At 38.9% G+C, this 14268-nt stretch overlaps 1 protein-coding gene across 7 annotated transcripts in view; it reads right to left on the reverse strand.

Annotated features, from left to right (window-relative positions):
• Window positions 1-14268, reverse strand: part of PDGFC (platelet derived growth factor C) — a 202505-nt gene that overhangs the window by 24492 nt on the left and 163745 nt on the right. For 5 of the 7 annotated variants that reach the window (XM_027599549.2, XM_027599556.2, XM_027599552.2 and 2 more), the window contains one exon: window positions 2537-2575. The exons of the other annotated variants lie outside the window; for them this stretch is intronic. In XM_027599549.2, coding sequence (XP_027455350.1) covers window positions 2537-2575 — 39 coding nt within the window. The remainder of the gene's footprint in view (window positions 1-2536; window positions 2576-14268) is intronic. 7 annotated transcript variants of the gene reach the window in all.

A 14268-nucleotide genomic window follows, 5' to 3' on the forward strand; every position in this document is an offset into this window, starting at 1 on the left:
TATTATTTTATTTTTTTCTAGAAATATGTATCTGCTTTTCAACTTTACACCTTTCAATTATGGCTTTTATTTTAAACATTCTATTGATTACTCAACAGTAAAACCTGATGGAAGAAGCTTGTGTGGATTTGACAAACCTCTCTTAACTCATGCCTTCTGAAAGTTGCCATTCATCCTGCCATGGAATACATTCTATCTGGTCAGAAGGCACTCAGTCATTGTCCTATAGACTGCAGATGATGCAAATTACATTCTCCTCAGAGAAGGACGGCCATGCCCACCAGCCAAAGAAAACTGAGTGTTTCTGTAAATTACATGGTGGACACCTTAGCTATGTGTGTGTCTGTAGGGATAAACGTTCAAAGCAGAGACACTATCACCTCCCTTCGAAAATTGTTTTAAGGATTAAGTAAAATAGTATAATTTAAAATTTTAATAAAAAGTGAGCATTATACATATTAGGAATTACCATACACATTTTTATTGTCTATTCCATTAATTGCATTATATCAACTTTAATCAAGATAAACAATTATTTTCTTAAAAATTTAGTTCATGATTTATGTTGGTTTGTGCTGTATGGAGTGACATTACCTATTTAGTCAATGTTCACTGATATCCCCACCCAACATTCTTATAACACTGACATGGCAAATCAGAGCTTGTCCTGCCCCAGAGGGGAAATCCTTGTTCAAACTTCTTTCTCTGTTAAAGCAGATTTATATTCAGTAGCTCTTCTCAGGAGAGAAACAGGCATTTCACAACAACAAGTTCAGGAAATGCAAGTCTAGGTATGTTTATGGCCACGAACAGCTCTATGCTGAGGAACTAAAAAAAATAAATATAATAATATCCTTGGCTCACATCTCTAATTTCAGTTTTCTGGATCCTTCTTCCTTGCCTATAAAGTGTTTATGTGAAATTAAACAAATAAAACCCCACTGAAAATGCAGGATTTCACTAGTCAGGCCTACTGTGTGACCATTATCTTAACTACAGTGTGTGGGATCATATTAAAACAAACTCCTTTAAAGTGACTATTCAGCAAAAAGCGCTCACTTCAATGATGGAGGAAAATATGGATGACAATTATCAAGTGCTAGGTCACTTGCTTTTATATTTTTAATCACTCTTTGATATTCCTACTAGGCCATAAAGTCTTCAAAGCTCATCCCCAAATCTGAACACCTCCAAAAAAGGAAAGTGTAAACAGTTTTATGTTCTTTCTTGATGCCATTTCACATTGGTCACTACACCAAAATGAAACTGTGTTACATGGTCAGAATTCTGGGCACATCTAAAGAATTCACTCAAGGCCAAAAAGAGCATAGAATATTCTTGTGAAGAGTTGCTGCTGTTATCCCCAACCACACCAGAAAGTTGATATATTCTGTTGATATAAGCAAGATATGACTTTGAAATTGGGGGCAGATAAAAGTGAAATCGTCTCACAAACTGTTATATGACTATTCTGAGCTGGCACTGAGGTGATGAAGATAAATCGCCATTGTGCTATTCTTATCCCTTGATGGATAAACCAGTGTCCCTTCGGTAAGGACTACCACAGCTCTTCCCTGAGGTGCCGTGAGGGCACTTCATTCCACCTGGAAAAATTAGGGAGGCTATAAAGAAGAGGTCAAAGTTAATCTAGAGCTCAGAGAATAAGAAAGGACTCACACAGCTTAGAAGGAAGCACTTCCAGTATTTATAATGAGCCTGAGGGGCGCCTGGGTGGCTCAGTTTGTTAAGCGACTGCCTTCGGCTCAGGTCATGGTCCCAGGGTCCTAGGATCGAGACCCGCATCGGGCTCCCTGCTCGGCAGGAAGCCTGTTTCTCCCTCTCCCGCTCCCCCTGCTTGTGTTCCCTCTCTCGCTGTGTCTCTCTCTATTAAATAAATAAAATCTTTAAAAAAAATAATAATAATGAGCCTGAACTGGGAGAAAGAATGGTGCTGGGTTAGAAGGCAGAGGAGGAGCCGGGTTGAAGCACTGTCACTTGGGGGTGGGTGGGGGGTGAGCAGATGTCAGGAGGGGAGGCTGCGGAGGCAAGAGAGGGTCTATGATTGATTAGGAGGCCTCTGTGTGTGCCAAGCTATGGAATTTGGATCTAATCACCAAGCAGCTGGCGAATCCAAAGCAATTTTAAGGAAGGTGGGATACAATCAAGTTGATATTTTTGGCTTTCTACTTCTCTTCCCTGTGAGGAGGTGTTCTAGACTGGGGGAAAAGGGTGTGAAGACTCTGATGGAAGCCATAAACAACGCTTGGGAATTGGACCCTCTGTCTGTGCTGTTTCCCTTTGTCAGGAATTACCTTTCTCCCTTCTTCATTTGGCTGATGGTGACTGATCAGTAAAGATTCAACTCCTCCAGGAGGCTTTCACTAGCCACGCTTTTCTCTCTCCGCACCACTGTTGCTAAGCTGGTTGCTTTTCTCCTCAGCCTCTTCCACATTTCCCAGGACTCTGACTGAAATTATCGCACATCTCTCTCCCGCTTGCCCAGAACGTATTTCAGAGCAGAGGATAACTTTCTTACCTCTCCTGGATAACTCTGATCCCTAGTAGCTTTTAAAATCTGGAAGAAAAAAAATATGAATGAAATATATTTTTTTTAAAAAGTATGCTTTATAATCTGATGAGCACTGTTGAGGAAAAGAAATGAAGGGAAGGGTGTCAACTGTGGTAGAATCAACAGAAACTGTTAGCTGATGGAATAAGGAGTAAGGAAAAGAAGAACCCAGTAAGCTATTATATATGTCTAGCTTGAGAGAACGAGCTGAGTGACATAATTATAGAGCACGGACAAAAGAGAAGGATGAAAGAAAGAAAAGGTTTGCGTTGGATCATTTTTTAAAAAAAAGATTTTATTTATTTATTTGACAGAGAGAGACACAGCGAGAGAGGGAACACAAGCAGGGGGAGTGGGAGAGGGAGAAGCAGGCTTCCCACCGAGCAGGGAGCCCGATGTGGGGCTCGATCCCAGGACCATGGGACCACGACCCGAGCCGAAGGCAGATGCTTAACGGCTGAGCCACCCAGGCGCTCCTGTTGAATTATTTTAAGTAGAGGAGCTGTGGAGGATTGGCATGGAGACGTCCTATGGACAACTGCAAATACTTCCATGGCATTAAATACTAAGGACTGGCTAGCGATAGAGATTTGCAGTCATTGACCCATTTAATGTTAGTTCGAGCCACGGAATAAGAGAACAAAAAAATGAGAAGAGAAGATAATCAAAGAGAGGAAATTGGGAGCTGACACCGATGCCCGAAATAGAGCAGCCAGAGGGACTGGGAGACACCCTGCAGCCCCTGGAGGCATTAGCCATTCTGCAGCCAAAGGGGAGGACAGTTTTGAGAAGTGCAGATGGAAAGCAACATCAAAGTGATGGAAAGGTCAAGAAGGAAGAGGGATACAAATAAGCCACGGTAATTATTAAATGGGTGGTCTTCCATACCCTCAGGTAGAGAGAAGTTTCACTGAAGTAGGTAAGGAAGAAAGAGAGCAATTAGGAAAAAGAAGCATAAATGGAGAAAGTGAATAGAACACTAAGTTCATTAAGCATGGCGGTGAGAAAAAAGGAGACAGATTAATAGGTTTACGGGAAGGAAGATTCCAAAAAGCCTTAATATAATAAGGGGAGAAATCTGTGTACATTTGCAATCAGTAAAGAAGGGGCCTAATAAAGAAAACAAGAAAAGGAATTTGAGGACAGAGGTGGGTTAATATCCACTGCAGGTAAAGATAGGGCAAGACTATCATCCTCATAAACTGCGTGGAAGAGTAAAATGTCGCAGAATTTCTGAAAGATAACCTGACAGTATTTTTCCACAAGCTTTAAAAATGGCCTTTTTCTAAGATCTTATAATTTCTTATTTAGAATTTTACCCTAACAAAATAATCGGAGGTACAATCTAGGGATATTCATTGTACATTATTAATAGAGAAAAGGAAAAATAAAGTAAAAACTTAAATGTTCATAATAGGAAGATCGTTAAATAAATGATTATCATGTATGTATGTACATACAGTGATGATTATTATATTGTTAATTTTAGTGTGCACTGAAACAATGTAGAAATGAGCCCTAAGAAGCTTAGTGATACAATTATCTGCGAGCTAAACTACAAAGCAAACAAGACGATTTACATTCTTGCATTTGCCTTGTGCAAAGAGACTGAAGAACAACTAGCTTAACATCTTGTTCATTGTTCCCTAATTTAAGGTCAAAAAACATCTAAAAATAGACTCTTCAGATGTCACTCTGATATGCAAGGCACCTACTGGCTGCCTAAGTCTTGAAAGGGAGCAGTCAGCATTAAGTAACGAGATTACTGGACAGCTTTGTCAGTACAAGGGAGACTGAGCTGTGATTCTAAAAAGCATAACATTCTCATATTTAAAGAAGGTAAAATTCTATCAACCAGAATCAACTAAATGGATTATTAAAATAATAACCATTTTCTGTATGCGGAATCTAATGCATGGATTGGGAGGGCTAGAATACTCAGGAGATACAAAGTTCAAGGTCAGTTTATAGGTATCTATCTTTCCATGTATTTTTCTTTGTCTTGCTTTTTACCCTACCCCTCTACTCTGTCACCCTTTGCCCTAAATGCCTGATGTTCTGGAATCAACTTTATTCTCCTCACCCCTGTCTTGCTTTCTAAAAATCCTCATTGTTTCAGCTGGTTTATACAGGATATTAAGGGGATAAAACATGTGAAACTGTGACTGCTACCCTATAGATAAACAGGTACATCCATTACTAATAGGTTCTTAATTATCCAAGGGTCATTCACACGATATATAAATGCATTCGATTATTTGACATACTGAGCATCTAATATGGGTCAGACACTATGCCAGATGCTGAGGATACAGCAACAAACAAAATAAATTTATATGCCTTTAGGGAGCATATATTCTACTGGAGAGAAACAGACCAGGAATATAGTAAATGAAACAAACAGAACATTGGATGGTGAGATGTACTGTAGAAAGTAAGTAAAGTTGGGAGGGGATAAGAGAGACTTGAGGGCGCCTGGGTGGCTCAGTTGGTTAGGCGACTGCCTTTGGCTCAGGTCATGATCCTGGAGTCCCGGGATCGAGTCCCACATCGGGCTCCCTGCTCAGCAGGGAGTCTGCTTCTCCCTCTGACCCTCTTCCCTCTCGTGCTCTCTATCTCTCATTCTCTCTCTCAAATAAATAAATAAAATCTTAAAAAAAAAAGAGAGAGAGAGAGACTTAAGGAGGATAGAGTATAAGTCACGTGGCTATCTGAGGAAGATCATCCTAGTATGCAGAGCGGCAGGGCAAATAATCTGAGGCAGGAAGTACCTCCGGTCTATCCAAGGATCAGCAGGCAAGGGACGCTGTGGCTAGATTAGAGGTTAGAGATAGCAGGGGGCCAGATGATAAAGGGCCTTGTAGGTCATTGTAAGGATTAAGAATTTTCTCTGGGAGAGCTGCCAGATAAAGAGCAGCATGTTTGTATGCTGAGGGGAATGAACCAATAGGAAGTCAAAAAAATAAGATGGTTGGTGCGTATGTGCATGTGCGCGGAAAAGAAAGAAAGGGGGAGGGAGAGAGGGTGAGAGGGAAAGAGAGAGAAGCATGCAGGTGCACCCCTTGAGGAGAAGGAGACAAGAGGATATGGAAGGGATGCAATTAGGCAGACACCCCAGTTCTCCAAGGTTCACCCAAGGTCATAGGAAGGCCAGGTGTCAAGGTACAGATGAGACAGATGGGTAAAGAGCATGGGGAGAGCTGGTGAAAGTCCTCTTCTGATTGCCCGTATTCTTACGAAACAGGAAGCAAAATTATCATCTGAGGGTGAGGATTGGAGAGATGATGCTAGAGGTCTGAAGAGAGAATAAACTCTAAAATGGCAGTTGTGGAGAGTGGGAGAGAAGATGGGCAGAGAAACTGTAGGATGATTGTCCATCAGCACTACTGAACATTTGAATATAAATTAAAAGTAGTTTCAGTTAGAATGACAACAGGATTTCATTCGTGGACACCGTTCATGGTGTGGGGGTGTAACTTTGTGGTTGAATATTTCCAGAAGTTTCTTAAATCAGGTGTGCTTGCCAAAAATCTCAGGTGAGGAGACCCACGAAGAAGGAGTCACAGTAGGCAAACGCCATGGTGATGGGGGCAGAGAAAAGCCCAGAGCAAACACTGAACACAAAGGAAGACAAACAAATGGTGAGCTTGGGGAATGTCCACAGAGAATCACTAGAATCTCCGACGAGTCCTTAGATTAATGAGGACTTCCAGAATGTTGTTGCTGAGGTTCAACAATAGTCTACACTAATCAGAAACCCAGCCAGGCCCCCAAACCCTACTTGAATCAAGCACTTGGGTAATTTAGTCATCTCAGTGAATTCAATATGTTACTTCTTATGCAATGTGAAAAAAAATGCTAAAATTAAAATTCTAATTTTAATCATCTTTCTAACCGATTAGCCTAGAAGAAGAGTATTTGGTTAAAAGTATTAACTTCACGAGGAACTTGCAATGTTAAGCGTAAGCAGTGTAGCCTCAGAGAAATCAGTCTTAAAGACACTTATTTAAGCCTGAGAGTATGAATATTCATGCAGTGATCTGATGACACTTTTATTTTCTGTTTCTCACCAGTGGTTACTTTAAAGTAATTCATCTTTCTAAATGTCCTTCTTATTCACTGATGTGGAAATAGTTTCTGGCTTCTGATGATTTTATGCAGAATATATGGAAATAATTATAACTAGTACTAGTACCAGCAAAACTGTGGTTTTTAGATGCTCGGATCAACTGTGGTTTCAGCTTGTGCTACTGCTGTTCACAATCTAGGAAGTGGTTAGTTTTGTTTGGGGGTTTAAAGTATAGAATTATATAATTGTTGACACCGAGCTAACCTCTTTCTTTGATATTCAGAGCATGGTATAATCCTGTACCAACTGCGTAAAGCAGCTTCTCAGTGAACTTTGGAAATACGCGTGTTTTTCTGAGTCCACCGCTCCAACCTGAAAGCATTTATTTCCTGTGCTAACCAAAGTGAATGAAGCTGGGAAGATGTGAGGTTTTCCCCTTAACCAAACACAGAGTGCAGACAGGAAAACTTACGAATCTTTAACAGCTGCCCAGAGAATCGTTTTTCTTTTTTTTTTTTTTTTTTAAGATTTTATTTATTTATTTGACAGAGAGAGAGAGAGCAGGGGTGGGGGCAGAGGGAGAGGGAGAAGCAGGCTCCCTGCTAAGCAGGGAGCCTGATGCGGGACTTGGTCCCAGGACCCCTGGGATCATGACCTGAGTCAGAGGCAGCCGCTTAACTGACTGAGTCCCCCAGGTGCCCGAGAATCATTTTTCTGATTTCACTAAACAGCCATGTACAAAATGAGGATGAGGCCCATAATTCTTCACTTGACCACTATACACTCTGAAATGCTAAATGGTGTACACATTTGGTTTTGAAAATATTTCTATAAAATTTTACATAAGACAAGAGACTCAGATAAACCAAAAGTATCTATGTGGAATGCCGGAGCAATGACTGTCTATAATTGCAAAATACTTCATGTATATAACCAGCAGAAGGCTACGAATGTTGTCCAAGCCCTGCATGGGCATCTCTGTACGTGTGCGCAGGCACACGCTGGGTTGAGAACCACTAATGTTGTTCTTACTGAAAATTAGGCCACTTGCAGGATGGCTGACAAAGCTGAGAAACTGAAGAAGCTGAGGAGTATAGTCTGAGGTAGTAAAAAAATTATGGGACATCACTTAAAACCGGAAGGGATATTTTGAGACAACACTGTATCATAGAAAAAACATGGAATTTTGAATCAGAAGATCTGGGTATGGACCCAGATCCATTATTTATTATTTGTAGCTTTGATCACTAGCAAATCACTTATTTTCTCTATGTTTTAGAATACTTGTAAGACAAAAATAATAATAAATAAGCTACCTAATTTACTGGGTTGTTCCGAAGCTCTAATAAGATGATGTGCATAAATATATTTTATAAGGTAATAAGTGGTCATGCATTACCAGTAATGGAGAAGGTCATTAAAATCACTGCATGCAGTTTCAAAGGAAAGATTAGGACCAGTAAGAGGGAGTTAAGAGAAGGAGGATTTTTGCTTAATACAAGAAATTTCTGAAAACAGTATCGGTTAAAAATGGAGTGGCCTCAACAGCTAAAAGATGAATTCATGAGTTTTGGGCCAAAGTCACAGAGTCATTTTGTTTGGGAAACAAAGGGATTGTGAATCAGATGGAAGATAAGCAAAACTAATTTAAAGGTTTCTTCCAACCTTGAAACTCTATGAATTTGGTAGGATAGAGTCCAGATAGTCAAATGTTAATAATACAAAGAGAATCTTCACCCTACACTGGCCACCAGGATCTGTTGCTTTGTGCTTTCGCAAACCCTACCCTACCCTACCCGAATTTTCTAAATAAAAATATTAACTTCAAGAAGTAAACACAGGAATTTGCACCAATTGTTTATTGAGATTTTTAAAAATCACACTTACCTATTAAAATAAACATGTTAATGCATGTGAAAGTATTGTGTGATTTGAAAGGCATGATATAAACTTAAGTATAGATATCATGATGCTACACTAAGAAATGGGCAATGCAATTAATTAACAGTGTTAATGGCGGGAACTGGGACATTTTTTATTACTTTATATGAGCTGAATCTTTTTTCCTGTCTCACTTTTAAATTTTAGTTCCCACATAAGCATCAATTTCCCATCTTGATGGTGGCAATGATTTCTCAGGCAAACCACTAAGGCTTTTCCAGGATTAACGTACATATTGGGCACGGGGCTGCTCTCCCCAGCTTCAGGCTCTAGGGCTCTGGTTTACCACAAAAGAATCCAGAGGCAGGAATTTTTCCAGCCAAGTGCTACTTAAGGCTGTGCTACTGGCTATCACAGAAACATGTGCCACCAGAGCACTCATAAAAGATACTATTTACCACTCCTTCACTCACTTTAACTTCATTAAAATTTTGGAGTGCTTACTATGTGCCAGGTGCTCCGCTAAGAAGGGAGAATACAAGAGTCAATAAAAGTCTGGCATGGCAAGAATGGCATTAACTACAGACATCCCTGTAAAAAAAAGTGAATTATTAATGTTTATGTTCAATTTATGACAGATTTTTTGGAACCTAAAATTTTTAAAAATGATCACATTAAGCATGACATGCCTTTAATACATCCAAGCTAAGAGGCTTCAAACATAAATTTTCTTTTTTAAGTAATCTCTACTGCCAACGTGGAGCTCGAACTCACGACCCCGAGATCAGGAGTCGCATACTCCACCAACTGAGCCAGCCAGGCACCCCTGTGAATTTTGTTCTTTTTTTTTTTTTTTTAAGATTTCATTTATTTATTTGACAGAGAGAGAGAGAGAGAGAGAGCACAAGCAGTGGGGACAGCAGGCAGAGGGAGGGAGAAGCAGGCTCCCTGCGGAGCAGGGAGCCCGAGGCGGGGCTCCATCCCAGGACCCTGGGATCATGACCTGAGCCAAAGGCAGATGCTCAACCAACTGAGCCACCCAGGTGTCCCAAATTTTCTTTTTTATCAAAGAGTATAATACGAACAGCTTTATGAAATCAAGAAGCAAAATAGAGAAAATAGTGTGAAAAGTGTACCAACATGAATAAAAAAGCATTATTTAAAATTAGGCTCGAACTCTAAAGAATTGATTCACATGTTAACAGAAGAAAAATCTGTTAAACATAAAGTAGTGCAAACAAAGACTTTATAGAAGTTAAGTCTAAAAAACAAAGTTCTACATATTAATTATTTAGCTTTATTTAGCATTATGTATACCCCAACAAAATTGTTCTAAAAGTAATAAAATATGTTAGTAGCGGTAACCTTACAAAAATGCAATACAAAGGCAAGTCTCGAAATAAATTAAAAACATGGACTCACTGCCTAATACATGTAGGTATGGTAGCAACAATGTAACACCCTGTCTATGATGGGCTTAAAAACCTAATCTCCATTTGGCCATCAACTTTCAAATCTATTCTAGGAAGGCCTGGAAACTTTGATATGGCTAATGAAACCCTCCCGTTTATTATTCATAGAGATCAAAAGGGATATATGAAAAGTAGTTTCACCACGGTTAACATCTGTAAATATTTTCTCTCAATCCCGAGGGTCAAGAAAAAGCCTAGTGTCTTTGTCTCTGCTTAAAACAAATGTGACAACAGACTGGAATTCTTAATGTTCTCAAAAGTAGAGCACTGGGGTTGGCGAGTAGGAAAATGATTAAACAGGTATTAATACCTGTATGATTTACAAAAGGATAAAAAATTTTAAAAATACAGATTTTATTGGAGCCACAATCCGAATATATGAAGGAAAATATAATTGTATTAATCCCATTAATTGATAATATGAATAAAATGATAGTGTATTTGTGGGATACTTGAGCCAATTAGGAATTGAATTAAAACCTAAAAGTCACACTCCATGAGAAATATTTTGCTTCAATTATTTAGCATTACAAATATCCCTAAGAAATTGTTCTTAAAGTAATAAAACATGTTAGTAGTGGTAACTTTACATAGATGCAATACAAAGGTAAAAATCACAGAGCAGATTTTTAAACACAAAAGCAAGTATGTCAAGATCAGAAAGCTTAAGAAGACCTGGGAAACAGGGGAGCATGCATGAGCAGACAAATGTTTTGAAACTATGGTATCTCCCAAGGAAAACGTCTCAATTTGAGTGACAGGTTATTTTTACCAAAAATGCTTTATCTTCAGGCAGAAATGCCATTCATACATAAAGAGTAAATACCACGAAAGGCCCCATTTCATGTAGTGTGCATAGTTCAGGAAGCCTAGAGACCTGTCTAAACAATGAAAAACTGTGCTTTCCAAAACCTTTAATCTGTGTTTCCAATTATACCATGGAGAGCACAGAGAACGAATTTCACACTCCCACATTTCATAAGTACTACCACGGGACAGCTATCCATACATAGTAGCTCCGGCCTCTTCTTTGGTTTCACTGAAAACAGAAAGATAGTCAGAGGGCATGAAGCAAGCAATCCCTTTCGCCTGTGCCCATGGCCACTAGTGAATAGTTCCGGGGGACAAGTAGACTCTGGACTGCTGATTCAAAAACCATTAGTTGATCCTCACACTAAAAGACTGATGAGTTTTTCAAAACTAAGTGTGAAAACTAATTTAACCAACAGTGTATTATTGCAAACACAGTTGTCCATTTAGTTCCAGAGAATGCAAGCCGGCCTTCAATAAATAGTTCCTATCATCATTAAAGTATCAGTACCATTCTGAAAAGTGATCATCAAGGACAAGTTCCTAAAAAGGAGTAAGTTTTGAATAGGTCAACAAAGACGGGAGACCCTGAATCTCGATTTTCTAAAATCTATTTTAGGTTTTACAGGTTATACTGGAAAATGTTTTTTGGTATCAATCTTGGGGACTGTAAGAATGAATCCTTACATGTTAGTAGAATATGGTATTTTTCCAAAAAGGCAAGTAAAATGCCCCAAAGCTATACTCTTTTATTTAGAAATGATACATTTATATCATTTCTAAATAAAAGATACATCTTTTACAACCTAGATCAGATTTTTCAAATTTAAGCTGTAACATATTTAGTAAGTTGTGAAATCAATTTAGGACATGGTGACTAGGATTCTTAAAAAAAAGAAAAATGGAAAAGAAAATATAACACCAATTTCATGTATTAAAGTTAAGTGTTTCATAATATGTACATATCACTACATATATTTTAAAATGTGTGTGTGTGTGCACGCATGCATGCACGCACATGCATGCATGATCATACTTTAAAATGTTTTCTTATGGTGTGGTCTTGGCCAGAAAGTTTAAAAAATACTGATTTAGGGAGACAGTGTCTTAAAGTCATAACATACGACCTTTAAAATAAAGGTAACACATTATTTGTTGACTACTGCATGCCAAACACTGAGCTAATAATCCTCACAACAATGCTATATAAGGCAGAAACTTTCGTCATTCACATTCTGTGGGTAGGAAAACCTTCCCAAGGTAAAAAAGGTAGATTAGTGGAACAGTGAGAATTCGAGCCAAATCTATGGCACTCAAGGTCACAAGAATGTAACTCCTCTGCAGTGAGGCCTCAGTTAAGAATCTTGGTCAAGGTCAGTAACCAAGGTGCTAAGTCATGCCCGAGAACTCAGAGGAGTAAACACTACCGCTAATATAGATGATATAATTCATATTGCGAAACATTGTTATATCCAAGCATTCCTGACTATGTGTTTATATGGATTAGGATGGCTTTTAAGGAAAATAAACCAGAGCTCACTTTAAACTGTGTTTGTTCAGCTTGATCTGTTGACAGTCATGGGGAGGCTGACCTGCTGGAGAAACTGAAGTGGCATAGCTGCTTAGAGCTCAGATTCCACCAGCCCTTTTCCTTAGGATAAGGAGATGGTCAAAGCCGAGTGTACCCGACATTAGAAACACATGCCATCTAGTAGAAAGTAGAATACCCAATCTGAACTGAGAAATCAATTTAACTTAGAGAAAAATTAAAACAAACAAACAAACAAACCAAAAAACAAGCATGGCATCTTCCTAAGCAAACACAGGGTGGTAAAGTAGAGACAAAATCCTGGAAAACTGACGTTGAAAACAACAGAAGTCAAGAAGTAGGTCACGGCAGGGGAGCACTTAGGAAAAGAGAAAGAAAGGGAGGGGGAGAGAGGAAATGAAGGAAGGAAGGGAGGGAGGGAGAAAAGGCAGAAAAAGAGAAAACTGCTCCTCCAATACTTTGGTGAATCTCTAATATTATCTATAGGCCATTTAGCTTTTTCAATAAGATAAAAATATCTCTTCATACATCTTCATCCGGATTCCATGTAAAGGATATCTCACTACTAGAAAACCCTCTTTCAAATAAGTTGCCAGGTTGCCACACTATTCTCTACAGCTTAAAAAATAATGAAGCTAAATCTCCTCAGGAAGAATTACAGACGAGGCTAAAAATGCATTAAATGCCTACACTGGGTCATGGCATGTTATTAGCCATTTTGATATCCATACCCAGGCACAATTACCAGTTACCAAATAGGGCCATGCATATATTCAATTGTTTACATACTGATGTATATATATTTATATACTTACGTATTTTTTATTTAAATATTCCAGGGACACAATCTCAGGCAGTATCCATAGTGTAACCAAACAAAGGATAACAGTCAGTATCTTTTTTTTTTAAAGATGTTATTTATTTATTTGAGAGAGAGAGTGAGAGAGAGAGAGAGAGCACATGAGAGGGGGGAGGGTCAGAGGGAGAAGCAGACCCCCCGCCGAGCAGGGAGCCCGATGTGGGACTCGATCCCGGGACTCCAGGATCATGACCTGAGCCAAAGGCAGTTGCTTAACCAACTGAGCCACCCAAGCGCCCAACAGTCATTATCTTAATGGAGTGTCACTGAGCTGCCCAAGTTTAGCTGATCGATGATAACTACAGATCACTGAATGCTATCAGCAACCTTTCTGCTTCCCCCAGGTGAATTTTACACTTGCCAAGAGACAGTTGTATTTGTTCCCCAAGCCATTTATATCAGTAGTACTTGTTTTTGTAATTATTGCTATTCAAATATTATGAATCCAATCAAATATGAGCTGTTGCTTCTTTGAAGACTTAAATGATGCTATGGAAGGACTGCATATAAAATGAGTTACTATGAAAAAAAGCTGTTGTTCAAGGAGGTAAGAGAGAGACAAATATAAAACATAGGAGAGGAAAACTTCATAAAATCCTAAAGGAATTCTCTTAGGTTGCTTTAAATGGTATCTCTGAGCTCTCAGTTTTACTTAAAGAAACCCAAACTGAAAGTCATGATCAAGGCATGATGGCTATGATTTGGGGAAGAAATACAACAGGACTCCAATCAGCATATTCTTACTTAAAGCAAAGGTCTTGGCCCTAAAGGAAGAGTAGTGAAATTAAAATTAAATGCTTACAGACTATGTGTATCGTTTTCATGGTTCTCCATCTGAACTATTCTAGTCAGCTAATAGGCCGGCTCTCACCTCCCATGGGTCCATGAGCTGGCTTCCATTGAATTCCAAAATTTAAAAATACCTTGAAAATATCACACACATTACTATCTTTTGCTTTTGAAATAGCTTAACTTTTACATATTATACAGTTACATTTAATATGTAAATCCCCCCCTACACACACATACCATACCTGTTGAAACCAAATTATATAAATT

This window comes from Zalophus californianus, chromosome 2, assembly GCF_009762305.2.
Source record: "Zalophus californianus isolate mZalCal1 chromosome 2, mZalCal1.pri.v2, whole genome shotgun sequence".
Taxonomy (NCBI): domain Eukaryota; kingdom Metazoa; phylum Chordata; class Mammalia; order Carnivora; family Otariidae; genus Zalophus; species Zalophus californianus.